The 21,039-nt window shown below is 36.3% G+C and overlaps 1 protein-coding gene across 1 annotated transcript in view; it reads right to left on the bottom strand.

The window, feature by feature from the left end:
* Gabra4 (gamma-aminobutyric acid type A receptor subunit alpha4) overlaps positions 1 to 21,039 on the bottom strand; it is a 60,909-nt gene continuing 39,870 nt past the window's right edge. Inside the window, exon 9 of the mRNA XM_090343640.1 lies at positions 1 to 2,126. Coding sequence (XP_090199766.1) covers positions 1,593 to 2,126 — 534 coding nt within the window. The 3' untranslated portion in view covers positions 1 to 1,592. The remainder of the gene's footprint in view (positions 2,127 to 21,039) is intronic.

The following is a 21,039-nucleotide window of genomic DNA, read 5'->3' as shown; positions in this document are numbered from 1 at the left end:
TTCTGTCAAATGTTCTCATAAACCATTCAGAGGGCACTGATTTACAAACACCTAGAACAGGTAGAGAGAAATTCAAACAAGAACAACAAACAGCAAAAAGAACTGAATCAAACTGGATATGCATAAGACAGCTGGAAGAAATCCAATGAGGTTATGAAGCTATGAAACTTATGTAATGACCAAGAAAAACAATACAGGTGAATCCTGATAAATTGACTAACAGTCATTGGCATCACAAACTATGCCTCCAATATTTTTCTTTCCCTTCTTTTCTTTGTTACTTCTTTAATTGTAAATACTTACCTTTCAAAATCTTACTGAAACACCAAGAAAACAAATACCAAAAAGAAAAAGTTCCCCAAAATGTACAGAAGTATAGACACCATAACTTTCAAGTAAGTTACCATTTGAACAGCTTAGTATGGATCAATATTGGGAGAAGCTCTTGCCTCTAATGATTCTGTGAATCTGATTAGATTCTATGACCGGTGATCTGTATCAGATTTGAGACAGGTAATCCATTAGATTTTTATTTCCAGGCTCATGGTGCTTTTTACTTACAGAACTATCTGTACCACATTTCCATCTCATTTAGAAAACCAATTGCAGACATTACACGGACATGTACTTATCCCCAAGTGGTTACATGAACAAATGTACTTGCTATCCTTTATCAATGTAGAAGAAACATATTTGGGATATGTTGTTAAACTCTTAACTAGATTTCTCTCATTAAAGAATGCAATCTCCTGCACTAGATTGTGGTTCTTGAGCATGCATTGACTCCTATACTACTGAAGTCATATTGTAGGTGAAGGTGAGAGTTTCCATTGGTCTAGTATAGTGCCTGGAGTGCAGTAGGCTGTTGGCTCTAACTATGAAGGAAATGTCTACAGTACATAACTGAGCTACAAGGAAGAAAAAAATCTGACTATAAGTTAAACTTTGGCTCCAAGCAAAATTTCAAGTCAACTGTTCATATTTTTGATAATGTGTATGTCTGGCTATTATGAAAGGAGATTCATTTTCCCTTGTCTGTGTATTCGATTTGGATGCAGTAAAGGCTCCAGTCTATAGATTAGCATTGTATTTGTTCTCTTTTCCTTTACTGATGTTTTTCTTACCAGGTAAGGTCCTTTGTTTACAGGCACTAAGTGGATCTCCAAAGGTCACTGCATACAATTTCCAGTAAACAATTCTGGTTAAGGGCAGTGCCACAGGGATTTTAGGGTGCTGGTTGAAATTCATAGGGTATCTTTACAAAAAATGTCATAGTCTTTTCAAATTTCGATGCAAAAATATGCACCACAACTCTCTAGTCCTACTTCTCAAATTCCAAAGGTCCAGGCTGGTCTGTATTCCATCTCATTTGAATGCTGAATATATCCTTTAAAAACAATTATTTTTTTAACAAAAATGATTCACTTCCTCTTCACTATAGACTTATTGGTTAACTCTTCCAGAATGTGCCTTGTATTTTTAAATGAAAAAAATTACATAGAATTTTTACTTTAACAAAGAATACTTATCTTTAAAAATATTTAAAAAGAGTTTGCATTGTCATCATCTCTTAGGAAACTATCACAACAAAATTACATGAGACTTTCTGATTTCTCCATAGTGTCCTTTGATAAATAAACCACCCAATAGACCATGTTAAATGCCCCAAATGTGACTGGAAAGAGAATACGAGCATATTTGTCTATTTTACTTGTGCCAGATCCAGCCGGTGGTGGAGCAGGGGGAGGACTAGTGGTTGACAATTTCCCAGAAGCCCCGACAGTATTGACTGTGGTCTTAATCCTCTCCAGTCTTGAGCCAAAGCCAGGACGAGCAGAAGCAGATCCAACTGAAGCTTGTTGAGTAGCACACCCAGTTCGGCGAGGAGTAGAAGAGGCAGAGGATGGTAGGGCTCTGGCAGCAGATATCGTCTCAGCTGCATTTGCCTGGCTGAATGGGTTTGGGCTGGAAGCTAAGTATGATTTAGGTGTGGATTCAGATGACTCTAGAACAACTGTGGCAGTCTTGCTCGAATGGTTTTCAGCCTCAGTCCTGTTGCTAGCAGCAGATTCGGAGTGGACCAAGGCATTGGTTCTTTTCCTCATGTTCAAATTGGCATCAGTGTTCTGAAAAGGTATATGCCAAATTATACTGGTTAGGTGAATGTGTGAGCACTTCTTCACAATTTAAAAGGTACAAAAAACTTGTGATTAGTCATGTCCATAATAGAAACCTTTATCTGCTTGTGGCCATTCAGCCAGAGGATTCAATTAAACATTAAAATATCTAACATATTTGAAAAGAATGAATCAAAAAATTTCCACTTTGAAATATCCAATGTAGGGGCCAGGAATTTGGCCTAGTGGTAGAGTGCTTGGCTAGCATGCACAAGACCCAGGTTCAATTCCTTGGTACCATATACATAGGAAAAAGCCAGAAGTTGTGCTGAGGCTCAAGTGGAAGACATATTTTTTAACATGGTCCCATTCCTTATCAATCAACAGTCATGTTTGTTGTACATAGTCCTTCTCCATCAGAGAGACAGTCTAAGTCTCCTCAAGATGCTTTACTTTTTCTTTAGCCAAGAGTATAGAGTAGAAATGATGGTGTATCTTTGACCTCAAGAGTTCTTATTGGCTTCCTTTCTCTCTTATAATATTGTCACCATCACCATGTGAACCTAGCCAAGCTTACAGGAGGTCTAGAGATCATTTGAAGTAAAACCACTTATACTAGGAAAGTCATCCAAATCACCCAAGAGCTGGCTGAGAATAGACTCAGGCAGGCCTCCCCCAGGCAAGGAGGGTGAGCTGGTTTAGGCAAGCTTAATTAGGATCAACAGAACCTCCAAATGGATCCTAGACTTGACAGGAAGAGTAAATAATTACTGGATAAATAAAAAGTATGGTGAGTTAACTCTCTCTCTCTCTCTCTCTGTTCTCTCTCTCTCTCTCTCTCTCTCTCTCTCTCTCTCTCTCTCTCTCTCTCATACACACACACACACACACACACACACACACACGATAGAAACATCTCTTGTGAGAGGAGGATGCTTAGAAGTTCTAAGATAATGAGAAGGCTTCTCTGTGCAGAACTTCTGAGGACCTTTAGGGGGCACTGCTGCCTAACTTCGCACATGTGCTAAAGGGCCAAGATAGTTCACTCCTCATGACACATTCATTCTTCAAAACTCAGAATATCTTCATACTAGACAGATTATTTTATTACTCATTGTATTCCCCATTTTGGAGTAAGGGAAAATAAGAGCAGAAGAGTTATAGTTGTCTGGAAATCATATGGCAAGTTACCTACCAAGGCTAATCAGGTACTCTCAATAACCTGTCTAGGTACAAATGTAGAACAAGAGGCTTTAAAGAACATAGCATGCTATACCTATCTATATGAATGAGTCAAGTATTTTCAACAAGAACTTGCTCGAGACCAAGGAATCAAGAAGGATATCAATACTTTAATGATGTATTAGTCATGTCTTCCTAAGTATGATGTACCAGATAATGATTTTTCTATGTGACATTTGATTTGCACCCAAATATTGTGAACTTTACAAATCAAAGTGCAGCTTCCTTTCTGGTAGAAATATCACACACTTAGGATCGATTTGAGGTATGAACTTTCCCCAAAACTAATCTCCAAAGAAAGAACCATCCCATTAAAAGATGGGCCAAAGACTTAAAGAGAGTCTTTTCTGAAGAAGAAATAAAAATGGCCTATAGACACATGAAGAAATGCTTGACATCTCTGGTCATAAAAGAAAGCAAATCAAAACAACTCTAAAATTCCACCTCACTCCAGTTAGAATGGCCAGGATCAAGAAATCTAATAACAACAGATGCTGGAGTGGATGTGGCCAGGAGGGACCAATACTACACTGATGGTCAGAGTGTAAACTCGTCCAACCACTATGGAAAGCAGTATGGAAGTTCCTCAAAAGACTAAATATAGAGCTCCCCTATGACCCAGCAATTCCACTACTTGGCATTTACCCAATTGTCCAGAAACAAATCCACTAGCACAACAATGTTCATTGCAGCACTATTTACCATAGCAAAGATATGGAACCAACCCAGATGTCCCTCAGTCAATGAGTGGATCAACAAGATGTGGTATTTATACACAATGGAATTTTATGCTGCTGTGAAGAAGAATGATATTTCTCCATTTGTAAAGAAATGGAAAGACTTAGAAAAAATCTTATTAAGTGAAGTAAGCCAGACTCAAAGGAACTTTAGGCTCAATGGTTTCCCTCATTTGTCACAATTCAGTAGAAACCTTGGGCTCTCCTAGCAGAGCTTCACAATAGAACAAAATCTAGATACATAAGGCCATATAGTATGACACTAAATGTAAGGACCTCCAGGAAATAGAAACAAAAGCCATATAATGAGTGATTGTTGTCCTTAATGTACTATGTTATTTCTCATCTTTCTTGGTGTCCCTTGGTTATTTCATATTGTTACAATATTTTACCTTGTTATCTGATACATTTTATATATGCTTAATTGGTTATTTGAAATAGGAGAGTGAAGGGGAGAAATCAAGTTGTAGGGGAGTAGGGATATGGGGACCATTACATGAGAAAGGGTATCAATATTTGTGAAGTAATGTATCTTCTATCTGATGAATATAATGTAACCCTTCTATTAATTACAATAAAAATATATGAAAAAAGGAAAAAAGAAATATCACAACACTTTATCAAATATTTCTCAGTATGATATTAAGCACTTATATACTTAAACTTTACAACTGGATTTTAGTATCTACTTCTCTTAAAATGTGTATAGATTACCATTCCTCACAAACAGTTTGAACTAATTTTCCATCTAAGTGGCTCCCTCATCAATGAATAAGTTGAAATTATTCATTTATTTATTGTATGGATCCTACAGCTTGTACTCAGGATCTGGGTATTGTCCCTGAGCTTTTATGCCCACAACTAGCACTCTACTCTACCACTTAAACCATAGCTCTACTTTTGTTTCTCTCCCTCTCTCTCTCTCTCTCTCTCTCTCTCTCTCTCTCTCTCTCTCTCTCTCTCTCTCTCTCTCTCTCTCTCCCCATTTGTGTGTGTGTGTGTGTGTGTGTGTGTGGCTAATTGGAGATCAGAGTCTCACTGTCTACCTCGTATAGCTTGCTTTGAACCATGATCCTCACAGCTCATCCTCCTGAGTAGCTAAGATTACAGACCTGAACCACCCAGAAGTTGGATAATTATTTTATTTTGGCAGTAGTGGATGTGAATTCAGGACTTGGCACTCACTAGGCAAGCATGGTACCACTTGAGTCATACCCTCAGCTCTGAACAAAAATCTTTGCTATGTCAATCTTATGTTATACAGGTGTGTTTTTGATGAGACCTATTGGAAAAGTTACAGACATCAAAGAAATACAAGCATAGCTTTGAAAATTATGCCTAGACAAAGAGGGAGCCAGAGTAAAGCAAGAGGGATGGGCCCAAGGTGACGAGAAAGAAGAATCAACAAATCAAGAGATTTATTAGAATGAAGGAAGTAGTGTGGACGGTTGGAAAACAAATCTTTATATTTCCAGTTTAATAGTGCTAATAAGTTTCCAGTAGATAAAAACAGTCTTTTCTATAATGTAAATACATGGGAGGAACTGATGTCATATTGAATATTTCAATTGAAATCAAGATGCTTCATTAAATTTCTAACACTGACGACTTATATCCAGTGTGCAGATTTCCATATTTTTGTTCACAGGGAATATTTCTAGAATATTGCAGATAGTCCTGAAAGCATATAAATTATTTTGACTCAACCCTAAGTCTCACCTATCAATACCTAAATCTCATAATCTATCTCATTCTCTACATGAAGGAAAATGGAATTTGACTAATTAAAGGCCAGAGCCTTTGTGCTCCACCCATCAGACAAATGATGTTCCAGTTATTTTGCATGGATTAATGTGGCAGTGTGGAGATTTGAACTCAGGCCCTAATGATTGCTAAATGGGCACTCTAACACCAAGCCTCATCTCCAGCTTAATCTTCAGCTTATTTTATATTTATATCTCAAAGTCTGTTATCTGCAATATTCATGATGGCAAATCATGAAAAGTAGGAAAAATCCATTGACCTACCTGGCACAGTACTTACTATAAATGGTATTTATAGAAGTTATGGAGTAATGGAGCGACTAATTTGTCAGTCCATATGATGCTATATTTTTTTCTGAATTAGAGAGTCTTTAGTGTCTCCATTAGGATTCAACAAATACACAGTGGTTTCAAACAGGAAAAGCACCTAGGCCTCATTTGAATTTTAAAGAATGATTTAGTTTGAAATCATTTTGCCATTAGTCACAATAGCCTGAAGCAAGGAAATTGGTGGAATAGAGATGTGAGGTGGCAGATTCTAACATTACCAACAAATTAAAGCAGCAACAGGCAAACAGGAGCAGATCCAAGTAACACATCAATTCTGACTATGATGTGACAGACTTTCTAAACAGTATTATCAACTGCAAAAAGAAAAATCCTCTCTACTTATTACTTTACCAATAAGGAGTTAAAGCGATGAAGATTTGATTTGAAGAATGCTAGCACCTACATTCATATTCCTTGCTTGAGAAGCTAATGAAGTTTAATAAAATGTGATTTAAACCTTCCTAAATTAAAAACTAACATGGCTAATAATGATCAGGTTTATCTTCCAGAATATTAATGTATCACATGCAAAACAAAAAACAATACTATACAGACTTTTAAAACCATTTTGACAGGGCTTTGGAGAGAATAGCCACACATATTTATAATGAGAAAAATTAGCCAACTAGGATAGAGCAACTGAAATCTCAAGGTATGATTTATTGAGAATTAACAAGTGCAGTTTCAGAAAATGCTATCATTAAGAAAGAGAAAAGATCATCTCCAAATAAATGTGCCAAATATTTCAGAAATCATTACCAAGGGACTTCAACATACATTGAACTCAAATATGCAGAAATAAAAATTCTGAGTTCCCTATTTATTACAGTTCATTTTCTCCCAATGTTAGCACTCAACTCAGCATGTATGCTTTCATAAGTTGTAGTAGAAATAACTACTTTCCATATTAGTCCCTGAATCAACTAATGTAATCCATTTGAAATTACCAAAAAAAAAGAGGGCATAAAAATTCATTTTGCCTTTATCATATATAGAGTTGAGAACTGGAAACATAACTGCTTTGAGAGATGCAATTTCCTGGTTAATTTTATTGTGTGAAGATTCATATTCATAAATGTTTTGCATATTAAATGTCTGGCTTCAATGGGAGAAAACACTTTGTTGGAGACTTCACTAGTCAAACAAGTTAACTGCTCAGTGGATGTTTGCAGCGCTTTACATGGAATGGGACTGGGAGATGTTTTCATCAATGCTGAAAATAACCTTGGAGAAGGAAGAAAGCAACGGGTACTCCATTCATGTTCTCTAAACCCCAAACTGAATTGGATGAACACATTTTTCAGAACTAAGAAAAAGCAGTACTGTAGTCATTTGAAGATCTTCTAAGAATTATATGGAATCTAGTGAAGCACTCAAAAAGGCTTAGGCAAATGAATTTATGAGAGAAGTTCATTTCTTAGATATGGTCAGTAATGCAGTTATCAGAAATTTAGAAACAATGGCTAATTGGTTAGGATTGTAGGCCCCAAGTAAGGCAGACCTGGATTCAAATACTGAATTTGTTATTTACTGGATGTGAGATTCTAGCAAGCTTTACAGTCTCTGGAAATGTCCTAATTCTTCTTGCTACAGTGTTAACAATGGTATCTCCAGCCTACAAAATCAATAAGGACCATGAAGAACAACAAGTTTCCTTGCCAAAAAAAAAAATTGAGGTTCTCTGGAGGTATAAAATCTCTTTCTCTTTTCCTCTTGAAGTGAGCCAGTAAGGCAGTACTTTCCATTCTATTTGAATGTAATTAATAGCAGCAATTCCCAGGCAGAGATTCTGAACTTCATCAGTATGGATTGCTGCAGTATATTGATCACCTACTAAAGTCCAAGCAAGATACTAAGTTGCTTTTAAAAAATAATCTTCCATATCCAGTTCTTATAACTCATAATAGCATCAATGTTCTCCTTTGCCAATGAGGACACTAAATGTTAGGGCCCAAGTAACGCCATGTCTAATAACTTTCTGCTGAGGCTTGTAGTAGGGCTAAAACACGTGGATCTCTTTGTCCTGTCCATCTTGTATACTGATAGGTTCCCTCACCCAATATAAGGAGAAGGGATTTAGGGAATATATATATAGAGAGATCTTCCTGCCTTCATGAAGCTGCGTGACGTCTCTGTTTGTGCTCCGGGGTAAGAAGGCTGGGTGCAGGAGGACATTGGGCCCCTTCCTCTCATGCCTTGGCCTGAGGGGGTGTGTTTTTCCCCATCCCCCTAGAGAGGGATGGAGGGTGAAGGACTCTGACAACTAAAGACTAGTAAAGTTGGACATCTCTCCTAAGCTCACTCAAGTAAAATAAGTTAGAGTTGTGATTTGGATCACAAATATGCGTCCTTGAACATTTTGGGAGGTAGCTAGAAACTGCTTTACATATATATATATATATATGTATATATATTTAGAGTTTTTTAAGCACAAAAGATTTTGCCTGAAATATGTTTACACTCTTTAACAGCATGAATTTTAGACTTGAATCAAAGTATGTGGTTTTGACTATAAGATAAACACTTATTGTGTTTGATGGGATACTAATTCCTTGTACCTTGTATTCTACCAAAATCTGGTTATACTACCAATATTGGGTTAGGTAACACCTCCTTGTGGCATATGTTAGAGCTTCTGTAGCATTCCTGGTGGTTCTTATTTCCATTCATATCATTCCTGCCACTTCTTTGGCATTTGTCAGGAAGTACTTAACATTTTTTCATGATGAGTATTCTCCACACTCAAACTGAAATAAATATTTACAAAACTAGATCAACATTTATATGTTTTATTCTGCAGAAAGATTTATCTTAATGATAAATACAATTTAGCTATGCAGATATTTTTTCAATTGAAGAAACTTTCTCTCTGAGTTATTTTAGAAATGACTCAGCATCACCACTCAAAATGTACATTTTCTTTCTGATAAAAATACTTTCACGATGTTCTTCTGCAAGAAATAAACTGTTCCTCAACTTGTTCTCCCAAATTCTTCCTTAAGTTTGAATCTGGTACTTCAAAACCTGTTTAAAAGTTTCAAAATACATTGTAAAACTGATGGAACTCGCCAAATTGGTAAGCAGGTTTCCAACCTGGGAATGATTCTCAAGACATGTTATTTTCTACATAGAGAAAAGTTTAATTCCTCTGTGTATGTCCCAAATTATGGATAAGGTAAGTGCAGTACACATTTATGTAGAGCAGACAAGTCATATCATAATTATTAATGTCTACACCTCTATGGCAATATAGCATATTGACAGAGGTATAAATTCACCTTCACAGTTGCTTGCACTATCATGTAGACAACTCCCAAAATAGCTCAACTCATTTGGATATTTCCCAGAAAATGATTTTACTTGTCCTGAGGAGTAAACCCCATGATATCAGCTATAATTTCTGAATGGGGCATTATCAAAACCATTCCACACTTAACAAGGCTCTCATGCTGAAACAGCTGTTCATCCAAAGGAAAAAAAAATGGAAACTTTTTCTGAGCCTAGCTAATCTTCCTTGAGCTAGAAAATAAGGTATTAGACTATTTTGCATGTTCTACCACTTTATGACAAGAAAGCCAATTTTGCACTTCAGTAAAGGCAGATTGCAAATTTAGTATAAATTGAACCAGTAGCTGAGTAGCAATTTATGGCAAATGGCTCATCAGCACATTAATGTATACCACGAAGACAACCACTTCAGCTAGGCAGGCCACAAACTAGAACACCCAAATAGTCGGTAGGCAGCAAGAGAAGTGTATCCTCCATTAACATTTATAAAACAAATCCTAAAACCAAAACCTATCAAATATCATTACCATTCTTATATGGCAATATATTAGTTGTTGAAATCCAAAGTTTGATCCATAGATTCTGAAATTAGTTAGGTCAAATTTTAGACTCTACTAGTCACTATGAACCTTTCAGAATGTTATTTCACCTACATATGCTTCACATCTCCTGTAGGTATTGTGAGGATAGCAAAAATTACTACTTCTATAGGCTATTAATAAATAGCAGCATAAAGTGCTATATTGCCTAGAACATAGTAAATTATTAGTACTTAGTAAATATTATGCTGTTAATATTTCACTTACTAAAACAACTACCCAGATAGCCTTTGCAGGGTAAAATATTTCTATATTCATTCTTATTATTTATATTCTCAGATATTCACTGTATTTTTCAACATGCCAGGTATTCAATGGAGAAAGAACATTTACCCTTAGAAAATGCAAGAAATAGGTGGTCAACTTTGTATGTGCCCTGTTCAAATTTTATCTTATTTATTATTCTTTATTCCAGGCATAATCTTTCCTTTCCATTTTTTATTGCTGTTATAAAGGTGATGTATAGAGGGGTCACAGATTCGTAATTATTTATCACTTTTAAATGGAGAAAATCAGAATTACTCCTTAGGGGAGCAATGCTAAAACCTAACGAAAACCCAATGTGCCCAAGACATGACAGATGTAGAAATAGAAAATTAAGAGCTTCCATTTTAAATTTTCTGTTGAACTGATGGATGCTTCAAGAAAGGTATAAAAGATTCTTGTGGATATTATTCTGCTTCATTGTATTTGAAGTTTTTTCAAAAAATGCATTTTCTCAAGATGTAGCATACTAAAATTTCTTTCATATTACAACTAATCAAAGAATTCCTAAAATGCTTCTAGCTTTAATCCCTTCCATTTACTACTACCTGCCTTTACCAATTTTGGGGAAAAATATTTATGCTTACCTATTCACTTTTTCCTATGCTGTGTATACTTCAACTGCTATTGTCTCTTCTCTCAACTTTTTTTGAAAATTTTTGTAGTTTATATGATAAACATTTTTTACAATCAGAATCTTTCATATTGTCTCAATAGCATCTAACATTTTGAGCTTTTTCTGGAAATTTTCCCTGTGATTCCATATTCTGCTAATGTCCCCCTCACCTTTATTGGTCTCTAGTAACAAGGTATTCTTCCTCTATTTAATTCTAAAATGTTATCTTGCCATGGCTTCAGCTGTCAGTCATGTTAATTTTCTCCATTTTTAGTAAGTGAGCTGTTCAGTTGTTGTTTTGGGGTTTTTTTGTGTTCCCCAGTCATGGGGCTTGAATTTGGGACCAGAGTTGAGCTTGTCAAGGTTGCAGCTCTACCACTTGAGCCACAGCACCACTTCTGGCTTTTTCTATGTATGTGGTATGGAGGAATTGAACCCAGGTCTTGGTGCATGCTAGGCAAGCACTCTACCACCAGGTCATACTCCCAGCCCGAATGTCTAGTGGTTTTGATTATATATGATCTTTATATCAGTGTCTTAGACAATGTTGAATTCTCCAAATTCTCTCCATCCTCTATGCCCATGTATCCAGCAGGACATCATGAAGATGCCCTTAGAAGTACATTAAACATTTAGTCATTTATACATTTAATTATACAATTATTTAATGAATGCCCATATGTGCTCTTGGCTCTGCAGATATAAAATAGAAGAACTAGCAATCTCTATGCTCATGGAATTTACATTTTTATTCCTGTCCAAATTATGATCTATGAGAAAATTTTCTTATAGCTAATTAACAAAATGAGTTTTCCAAATTCTTATTATTGATCCATAGAAGTTAGCACATTATTAAGGTAATTTGTCCAAGTCATAAAATTTCAGTGATTCTTGTCTCTTTCTGATTTCTTATTTTTCATCCAGTTTCCTCACCTCTTCACTGTCTGTTTATCCATAATCACTGTAAAGGCATTCGTATTTCTCACCTGGCTAACAAATGAACATTAACATTCTCAGACCTAACACCCTAGTATAGTTTCTATCTTACTACATGCTAGTAAAATAATATAAACACTGTAGATCTTAACTGGTCACATTCTTGGTTAAATATTTTTAGAGGCAGCTGCTTGTTTTCAGGGGAAAACAAGCTTAATAGACTTAATATTCTACATAATGAAAACATTACTTCCAAGTCTAGCCTTAGATCCTTTTTTCCTGAACTCTCTCTTGTCAGTCACCACAGATACCCTAATGTAGATATAGATAATGTACTTGCTCCATATTGACTTGCTTTGTTCAAGCATTTACTCCACATTGGCTGATGACTTACTCCCTTTTCTGCCTCAGGGTTATTCTAATAAGTAAAGTAGGGGAGCTAGATTTTTTAAAAATAGGAGAGTTAGAAAAACACTGCAGGGTCACATACATAGAATCAAAAAGATGCAGGTAGAAAAGTGTTACCAGGGTAGAGCAGAAAGGAACAAAAGGAAACAAAGTTGCCAGGAGCCCCTGGCTGACTCCTGTAACCTAGCTACTCAGGAGGCTGAGATCTGAGAGTAGCGGTTCAAAACCACCCATGGCAGGAAAGTTCATGATACTCTTACCTCCAATTAACCACCAGAAAACCGGAAGTGGCACTGTGGCTCAAATGGAAGAATGCTATCCTTGAGCTGACAAGCTCAAGGACAGAGCCCAGGCACAGAGTTCAAGCCCCATGACCACCAAAAAAAAAGGAGACAAAGATTTGGCTATTTTTTTTTAAGATGAGTAAGTTATAAACAGCATAGACTAAGTGTTCTCAACACAAAACATGCGTATACATAGAAGTATGTGGTCAACTATAGACAAATAGGTAAAATAACTGATTAATAGATATTGTACTGTACACTTTAAGTACATGTAACTTCAATGAAATATGTATACCTGAGTAAACCTGATGAGTAATAGATAAGAGTAAGTATCTTAGCTTCTCTGTCATGTCTCAGTAGCACAGCTTTTAGGGAAATCCAATTTAAAAACACTCGCACTCTAAGCATGATACCTTCCACAAGTTTTACCAGACTGAGCCATAGTCCCTTGCTTTGCTGTCTACATAGTGTCTTCTATCTTCTTTGCTTCTCATTAATATCTTCCCAGAAAGAATGTAAACATTGCTTTATTGGAAAAATATAACTGCAACCCCACTATGTGTCGTCATATATATACTTCATATCTCCTACTATAGAAACTCCAATCGGGACCATAAAATTTTCATACAGCATTCAAGTGCTTTTGCAGGCCTAATATTCAGCATGCTTTTGTGAGCTGCCTTCCCAACTGTGAGTTTCTTAGGGCTGTATGGTATCTTACTGTTTTCCTTTCCTCATTGACTCCCATAGTACCACACAGAAGAAAGTATTCAATACAAATAAGTCAAATGAATAAATACTAAATACATGATGAGTAACCTGTATGAAATACATCAACAAAACCATTAACTCCTGCGTACTTGAAATTGCAAAAAGCATGAATTTCACACAATGTGTCTCAGGAGATACATAGTCAAGAAAGCTATACTGCCAAAGGAAGCACATTTAAATCCACTTGCAAACCAGATGACAGTCATTTATTCTATCCAGATTATACCTCCTGGGCTACTACAGTAGTTAATTGACTGTTTAATGAGTCAATCCTGCAATATTAACTGATAACCAGAATGAAATGACGTTGTTCTCCCGTCTCACACATCTATGTGTCTGTTGAAAAGCATGACTAAATAATTGCTACTGAGCATGAGAGAATCACCTCTCGGGCCAAAGTCCATCTCCTCTTGCCCTTTGGTGATAAGCAGGAACCATATGGGACCAATGGGTACCAGTCTGTCTCTTCAGGAGCAAAGAAATGAGGAATTTATTTGAGCCTCTTCTTCAAACTGCTTGGAGCATGTAAACAGTGGCTACAGTTGCGTGTTTAACAAGACTTCGTCCTCCCCCCCTCAATCATAGTTCTAAAGCTATCGTTTATTGAAAAGCTGATTTTCAAAGCACACACTAGAACAGCTTTTCTGTACAGCTGCAGTGCTATTTAAATCTTCTATGAATATCTCTACAAACTCAAGAAAATTCTAAGTGAAATACTTCTCTTAGAGAGATGTAGTAAAATAAGCCCCTGTAGGAGAAAAAAATAGGAAGTAAAATTTGGTTGTTAATTTTAATACTGAAATTTAAAAAAATAAAACGAAAAAGGCATAATATCTGACTGAGAAGAACAAGTGAAATTACTGTGTGAAAAGTCCATCTTTAGCCATAGCCCACTACAGGACTCTGGTGGACAGTAATAGTCAGAAGTCATTTCTACACAGGCTTCAGAAGTGTGGGTATATGCCTCACTTTGTGCTATGATCAAGTTATGAATGAATGAAGAATATCTATTCAAAGCAATACTTTGGGATTACTAAGCAGATCCACAAGAGGCAACATCATGTTTTGGAAAGAAGTCTATTGAACCCAAATGTCTGTTCCAAAGTAAACTTCCAATCCTTTTGTCAAGCACTATTTTGGGAGAAAAATATTACAGTAGTATACTGATGGTACATGAGCCTCATATACCAGTTATATAATTCTCTTGCTCTAAGCCAGGCCCCATGACAGTTCTTTTTTTTTTCTGGGCTGGGCTTAAATCTTTTTTTTTATTGTAATTAGTAAAAGGGTTACATGATATTTGCCAGATAGAAGGTGCATTAATTCACATACACTGATACCCTTTCACATGTCTTGGTACCCGTTTCCCTCCCCCCCCACACCCCATGACAGTTCTTTAGGCTGTCTTTGCAGCACTTTTTAATGCTGATATCTTTTTCAATCTGGCTTAAGTAGAAACTTTTAGAATCTAGCCAGTTGCATTGCATTCTGAAGTTTTCTTTTTTGAGACAATTCAATGCTCAGCTAAATGACTGATCAAATGAAATTACACTGAGTGTGAGTCACTGCTATAAATATTTTGGAGCCATTGATTTGGAGGTTATTTATGAAAACAAAGTTTCAGAAGTCACTGATCAAAGAAGGGTCATTATAAGAATTGGTTTGTGCCTCATCAAGTATAGTAATGCCCAAGGGTTCAATGCTGCTATTCTTAACCCTCAAAATAATGGATTCTCCAAACTGGGCCTAAGTGGTTGTTTGCTAAATTATTAGCTCACTTCAAATATGGAAATCCCATAAAGTACCTTGAATAAGATATATCATGAGCTATAAATAAGATTAGGTCTACACAGGCTCAATATCTAGCAGAGCGTCTTGCAAAAATGAGATAATCAACAAACACCTATGGAATAGATAGATGAAAGAGTGTGAATAAGCCTGAGACTCTGGTGTATTTGAATGTGTTAAAATTCTATACAAATAGCTTAAGTCACCATTTGACCAGAGAATGTGAATAAGAAGCTCAGCAAGGCCTAGAAATCATTTGAATGGATTCTGTATTCTAAAGCATTGTAAAATTAATAAATGAAAATTCAATGCATTTTGAGTTTTAGTAATATTGTGAAAGCCTGAGCCTGTCAGTCCCTTGGTTCTAAAATACCTTTCTAGCATTCTTAAAATCCCCAAACTCTTTTTTTCTCATGTTATTCTCTTCCTTTGTTTCCATAGGAAACAGTGACTTCCAGGCATCCAGGATGACACAACACTGAGTGCCAAATTGCATGCCATCCTGCAGTTGCCAAGGAGATAATGTATGTCATTCCTACAAATAACATGTTGCTCATGCCTGGATTTCTTTATCGAGCCTCTTAAGATACTTTTTGTTTGAGCTGAATTCAGATAACGATCACCATGAACCGATATCAAAATGACTTTTAAAAATGTTTGTTTACCCCATCCTCTTCCCACAACGCAACTTGATCACATCTCACACTCGTTTCTGTGGAAGGTCTGAGCATATTTTAGGCTGATTTTGGAATCAGTGATTCAGCAGATTTCACTGGGGGAAAAAACCCCTCTGACTTCTGTCTGCCTGTGTGCTAAGTAAAGGTCCAATTAAATCAACACCTGGCGCTAACATATTCCATTTGAGATGGCCTACCACAACAACAGCTGCTTTCTGTTGAATTTAAATTGGAAGGAAGAGGAAAACAAGAAGGAAGGAAAAGGAAGAAGGATGAAAAGAAGGGAAAGAAGAACAAAAAAAGAGATGGAAGACAGGCAGAAAGAAAGAAGTAGAGGGAAATTTGTATTTCTAGGGAATACCTGCACTGTGCCAGATTAAACAAACATAAGATAAACAAAGATCATTGGAAAATGTCTAGAACTTAGCTGATATCATCCCATTAACAAGAGAAACTTGGGTATATTTGTTTTTTTTAATATTTTTATTGTAATTAATAAAAGGGTTACATGATATTTGCCAGATAGAAGGTGCATTAATTCACATACATTGATACCCTTTCACATGTCTTGGTCCCCATTACCCTCCCTCCCACCTCCCCATCTTGGTTTTCCCCCCTTCCCCATCCAATTTCAAATAACCAAATACAAATATATCCAATATATCAGATAACAAAGTGAGATACTGTAACAATATGATATAACCAAGGGACAGCAAAAGAGATGAGCGATAACATAGTACATTAAGGACAACAATCATTCATTATATGGCTTTTGTTTCAATATCCTGGAGATCCTTTCAATTAGCTTCATACTATATGGCCTTCTGTATCAAGGTTTTGCTCTATTGCAGATCTCTGCTAGTAGAGCCCAAGGTTTCTACTGACTATGACAAATGAGGGAAACCATTGAGCCTAAGTTCCTTTGAGTCTGGCTTACTTCACTTAATATGATTTTTTTCTAAGTCTTTCCATTTCCTAACAAATGGGTCGATGTCGTTTTTTTCTGACAGCAGCATAGAATTCCATTGTGTACAAATACCACATCTTGTTGATCCACTCATCAACTGAGGGACATCTAGGTTGGTTCCATATCTTTGCTATGGTGAATAATGCTGCAATGAACATTGTTGTGCTAGTGGATTTAGTATGCCCTAGTTTCTGGATGGTTGGGTAAATGACTTGGGTATATTTGATTTGAGAACATGTTTCCCAATTAGCTAGTACTTCAGCCCACTGTTTGCGCTGAAGCAGCTACAATCATTTTTATTTTTGTCAGTAGTGGGGCTTGAACTGAGGTCCTGGGCACTGTCCCTGAGCCTTTTTTTGCCCAAGCTAGTGGTCTATCACTTTGAGTTATAGTTCCACTTCTGGTTAATTGGAGGTAAGAGTCTCAGGGAGAATTTTCTGCCTGGGGGCTTTGAACAGAGCTCCTCAGATCTCAGTCTCCTGAGTAAGTAGGATTACGTGTGTAAGCCACCAATGCTCAGCATACAATCCATTTTTATCAATATTTTTATTAATGTACATTAGTTGTATAGGTAGGGTTTTTACTGGAACACCTCCACACATGTATGTAATGAACTTCGATCAAACATACCCTCCCATATTCTCTCTCATCTATCCTTCCCCATCTTACAAAATTTTCATCAGATTTCATTGTTTTGTTGTCATATACACATATAGAGTACAATGACCATCTCTCATGGATTTGAAGGTTAAGTGAATTTAGCTCAGTGTCTCATAGGAGCTAGGATTATGCTAAAATATCTTCCTTAACATGCCTTATATTACGGCTGGGTTGATAGCCAATACATAAACATGTGAAAGCTGTAGCATTAGCTGAATTCGAAGAGATTCATTTTCATATGTCCCTCTTGAAGATGTTTTATTTTCATTTTACTTTATTATTTTGTCAACATATCAAGAAATGTTGACTCATTTTTTAAAATCCTCTTTGCACTATTTAAAATGATTGTAATAGGGAAATCAGCTAGCTATTCCTAGACCAAGAACCCTGTCCTGCTGTACTGAAATCTCTAAAGATCCCAGTTGAGCATTCAATCTGTACTTAAACCATTAAAACGATTACATTTTTTTTTTACCATTTGTCCATCCATCAAGCGATCATCATAAACAAGGAGACCTACAGCTAGAAAATAGGATAATGACAAGAAGAAAGACTACTGTGGTGTAAACACAATAATCAGATAGTGGAAAGTTTTCAAACTAGAGAGGAGCATTATGGTGAGACAGCAAGAAGGGAGAAAATTACGTCTCATTGCTTGCTTTGCTCACTCTACTGTACTGCAGACTAGCCCAAAATAAACATATATAATGTTTTATTTCATGTAGCAATTTCTGAGATGAACAGCTCTACAATGAATTAGGCTCCACTCTACAGTGCTAAATCAGTTCTATCAAGAACTATAATCTAAATAAGAGCCAGGATGTAATACTGGGTCTTGTACAGTTCTCCCCTCCAATCCAGCATATATTTTTCAATCAAGGCCAGAAAATGATTAAACTTAGAATATCCTTTACAAAATTGGCTAAACTCACTCACAATACAAAGTAGGTTATCACTGCTTTACAAAATAGCCCAGAAACAGAAGCCAACAGGAAGAAGGGATGACATGTTCTTCAAAATTTTTAATCTTACTTTTATTTTTTTATTTCAACATACTTTTTAACCATAAATATTTTTGCTTTATGCTAAGTGAAAAATGAAAGAATTTTGTTAGAAATCCCTGACAATTGCCTGGACCTTCTCCCTCCCACCTCCCACTCTTCTTCCCTCCCTTGCACTCTTTCATCTTCATATGTTTCAGAAATCAGAATGATACAATTATCCGGAAGTGATGTATAGAAATAATTATCCAAAATTGTCTCATAAAATTTTGAAATTCTTTACTAATAGCTATTTCAATCATTAAACCTATTTTAACATATATATTACAGTCATATACTTAGAATACTATTTGGGGTTTAATATTTTCATAGATATTTTAGTGCTAGAAAAAATGTCTGTTGTATTTTGCCTTAGTACAGTAATTATCCAATCTATTATTCAAGGTAGAACATTTTGTTCTGCCCAACATTAAATGGGGGACCACGGGACAACTATTATACTATGGACACAAGAAAGTAAGTACAAAGTTAATCTATTCATCACACATTAACTGATTTCTTTAAATTTTCTAGGAATCTAAGGATCATACAAAAAGAAGTAATTTTGTCATTAAAATGCTGAATTTAAGTCCTTCCACATTCTATTTTGAAGATATACTGACATATTTCTTTGCAAACATTTGTGGTAATGTTTCAGCAAAATAACTTGACTAGCTACCATGGCTATTACTCATAACAAAAACACAAAACTGAATGATTTATTGAACTTTTAAAGACAGGTATAATTCATGGATAAACACTGGGGGAAAATAAATATAAGAGAAATTAAATATTGCAAGCTACTAAAGGAGGGATTCATTTATTTTGATTAACAGAACACAAATATATGCCACTGTAGAAAAAAAAAGTCTCCTTCTACTTTTATGGATGCTATGTTAAACAACCTTTCTATCAGCAGATTGGATCCCCACCGACCATTGGCTATTTCAGGCCCAAAACGTACTCTTTTCCTGGACAAAATGATGCCATTTTTAAGTCAGCCATTGGCAAACATCAGGTAGAAGAAAGCAAGCTATCATTTTTGCCAGATCAGCTAAAAGTGAATTGCTTTGTTGCAGAAGCAATGAGAGTGACTTAAATGCAAGGGAGGAGTGCTTGCTGCTCTTGAGCTTAGTTTACTGAGCTCAGAGTCCACACAAACCTCCACTGCTTCTAGTCAAAATAACACAAAGGAACTCACAAAACAATCCTATGGAAGTTGTTAAGATGCCTACAAAAGAATCACTCATTAGCCCCAGGCATATTGAGTAGGGATGGAAGGTTGTGATGTTTTCAGCTTAAATTTACAACTCCTTTCTTTAAAACCAACTAACTAATGAACCTAAAAATGTTAATCAGGTAGGCAGAGGCAACTCATGACCTGTACACCTAGTTACTCAGAAGGCTGGGATGTAAGTATGATGGTTCAAAGCCATGGGTATGATGGGTATGAAAGTTCCCGTGAGACTCATCTCTCTCTCTTTTTTTGTCAGTCATGGGATTTGAACTCTGGGCCTGGATCCTGACCCTGAGCTCTTCAGCTCAAGTAACACTCTACCACTTGATTCACAGGGCCACTTCTGGTATTCTGGTGGTTCACTGGAAATAAGAATCTCATGGACATTGGTGCCCATACTGGCTTTGAATCTTGATCCTAAGATCTGAGCCTCCTGAGTAGCTAGGATTATAGGAGTGAGCTACTGATATCTGCCTCATATCTCAAGTTAACCACGAGAGAACCAGAAGTGAAGATATGGCTCAAAGTGGTAGAGAACTAGCTTTGAGCAAAAAAGGTCAGGGATAGCATCTAGGCCTTGAATTCAAGCCCCACGACTAACAACAACAAAAAAAATTGATCATTATCACTAGGACACTTTCTTATGAAACTATTAAATTAGAAATCTAATTCTGAGTCATAAACCAGTGTAAGTTAAAAACTGTCTTATAACTGTCTTATAAGGTCGGGAGTTTAGCCTAGTAGTAGAATGCTTGCTTAGCATGCAAGAAGACCCGGATTTGATTCCTCAGTACCACATACACAGCAAAAAGCCAGAAATGGTGCTGTGGCTCAAGTGGTAGAGCTCTAGCCTTGAGAAAGCCCAAGGACAGTGCCCAGGCCCTGAGTTCAAGGCCCAGGACTGGCAAAAAATAATATCTTATGAAATAAGTTCAATTATAAGTAACAACAACAACAAAAGATGGCCCAACTTCTGTTTTGTTTTGTTTTGTTTTTTGAACCATCTGGATCAGTAAAATGGTATTTTCACATAGTTCAGTCTAATAAATAAAGCTGGGCTTTCCTCAAAATAAATCAGAAATTAGGTTTTTTTGTTTTATTTTTGTATTGGGACTTGAACTCAGGATCTGGGTGCTGTCTCTTAGCTTTTTCACTCATAGCTGGTTCTCTGCCACTTGGAATACAGCTCCACCACTAACTTTTTGCTAGTTAATTGGAGATAAGCATCTCAGGGACTTTTCTGTCTGAATGTGGCTTTGAACCTTGATCCTCAGATCTAAGCATCTTGAGTAGCTAGGATTACAGACAAGAGCTC

This window comes from Megascapheus bottae, chromosome 13 (genome assembly GCF_031878675.1).
Source record: "Megascapheus bottae isolate mThoBot1 chromosome 13, mThoBot2.hap1, whole genome shotgun sequence".
Lineage (NCBI taxonomy): Eukaryota > Metazoa > Chordata > Mammalia > Rodentia > Geomyidae > Megascapheus > Megascapheus bottae.
The sequence above is the reverse complement of the archived record's forward strand: the minus strand, read 5'-3'. Positions and strand labels throughout refer to the sequence as shown.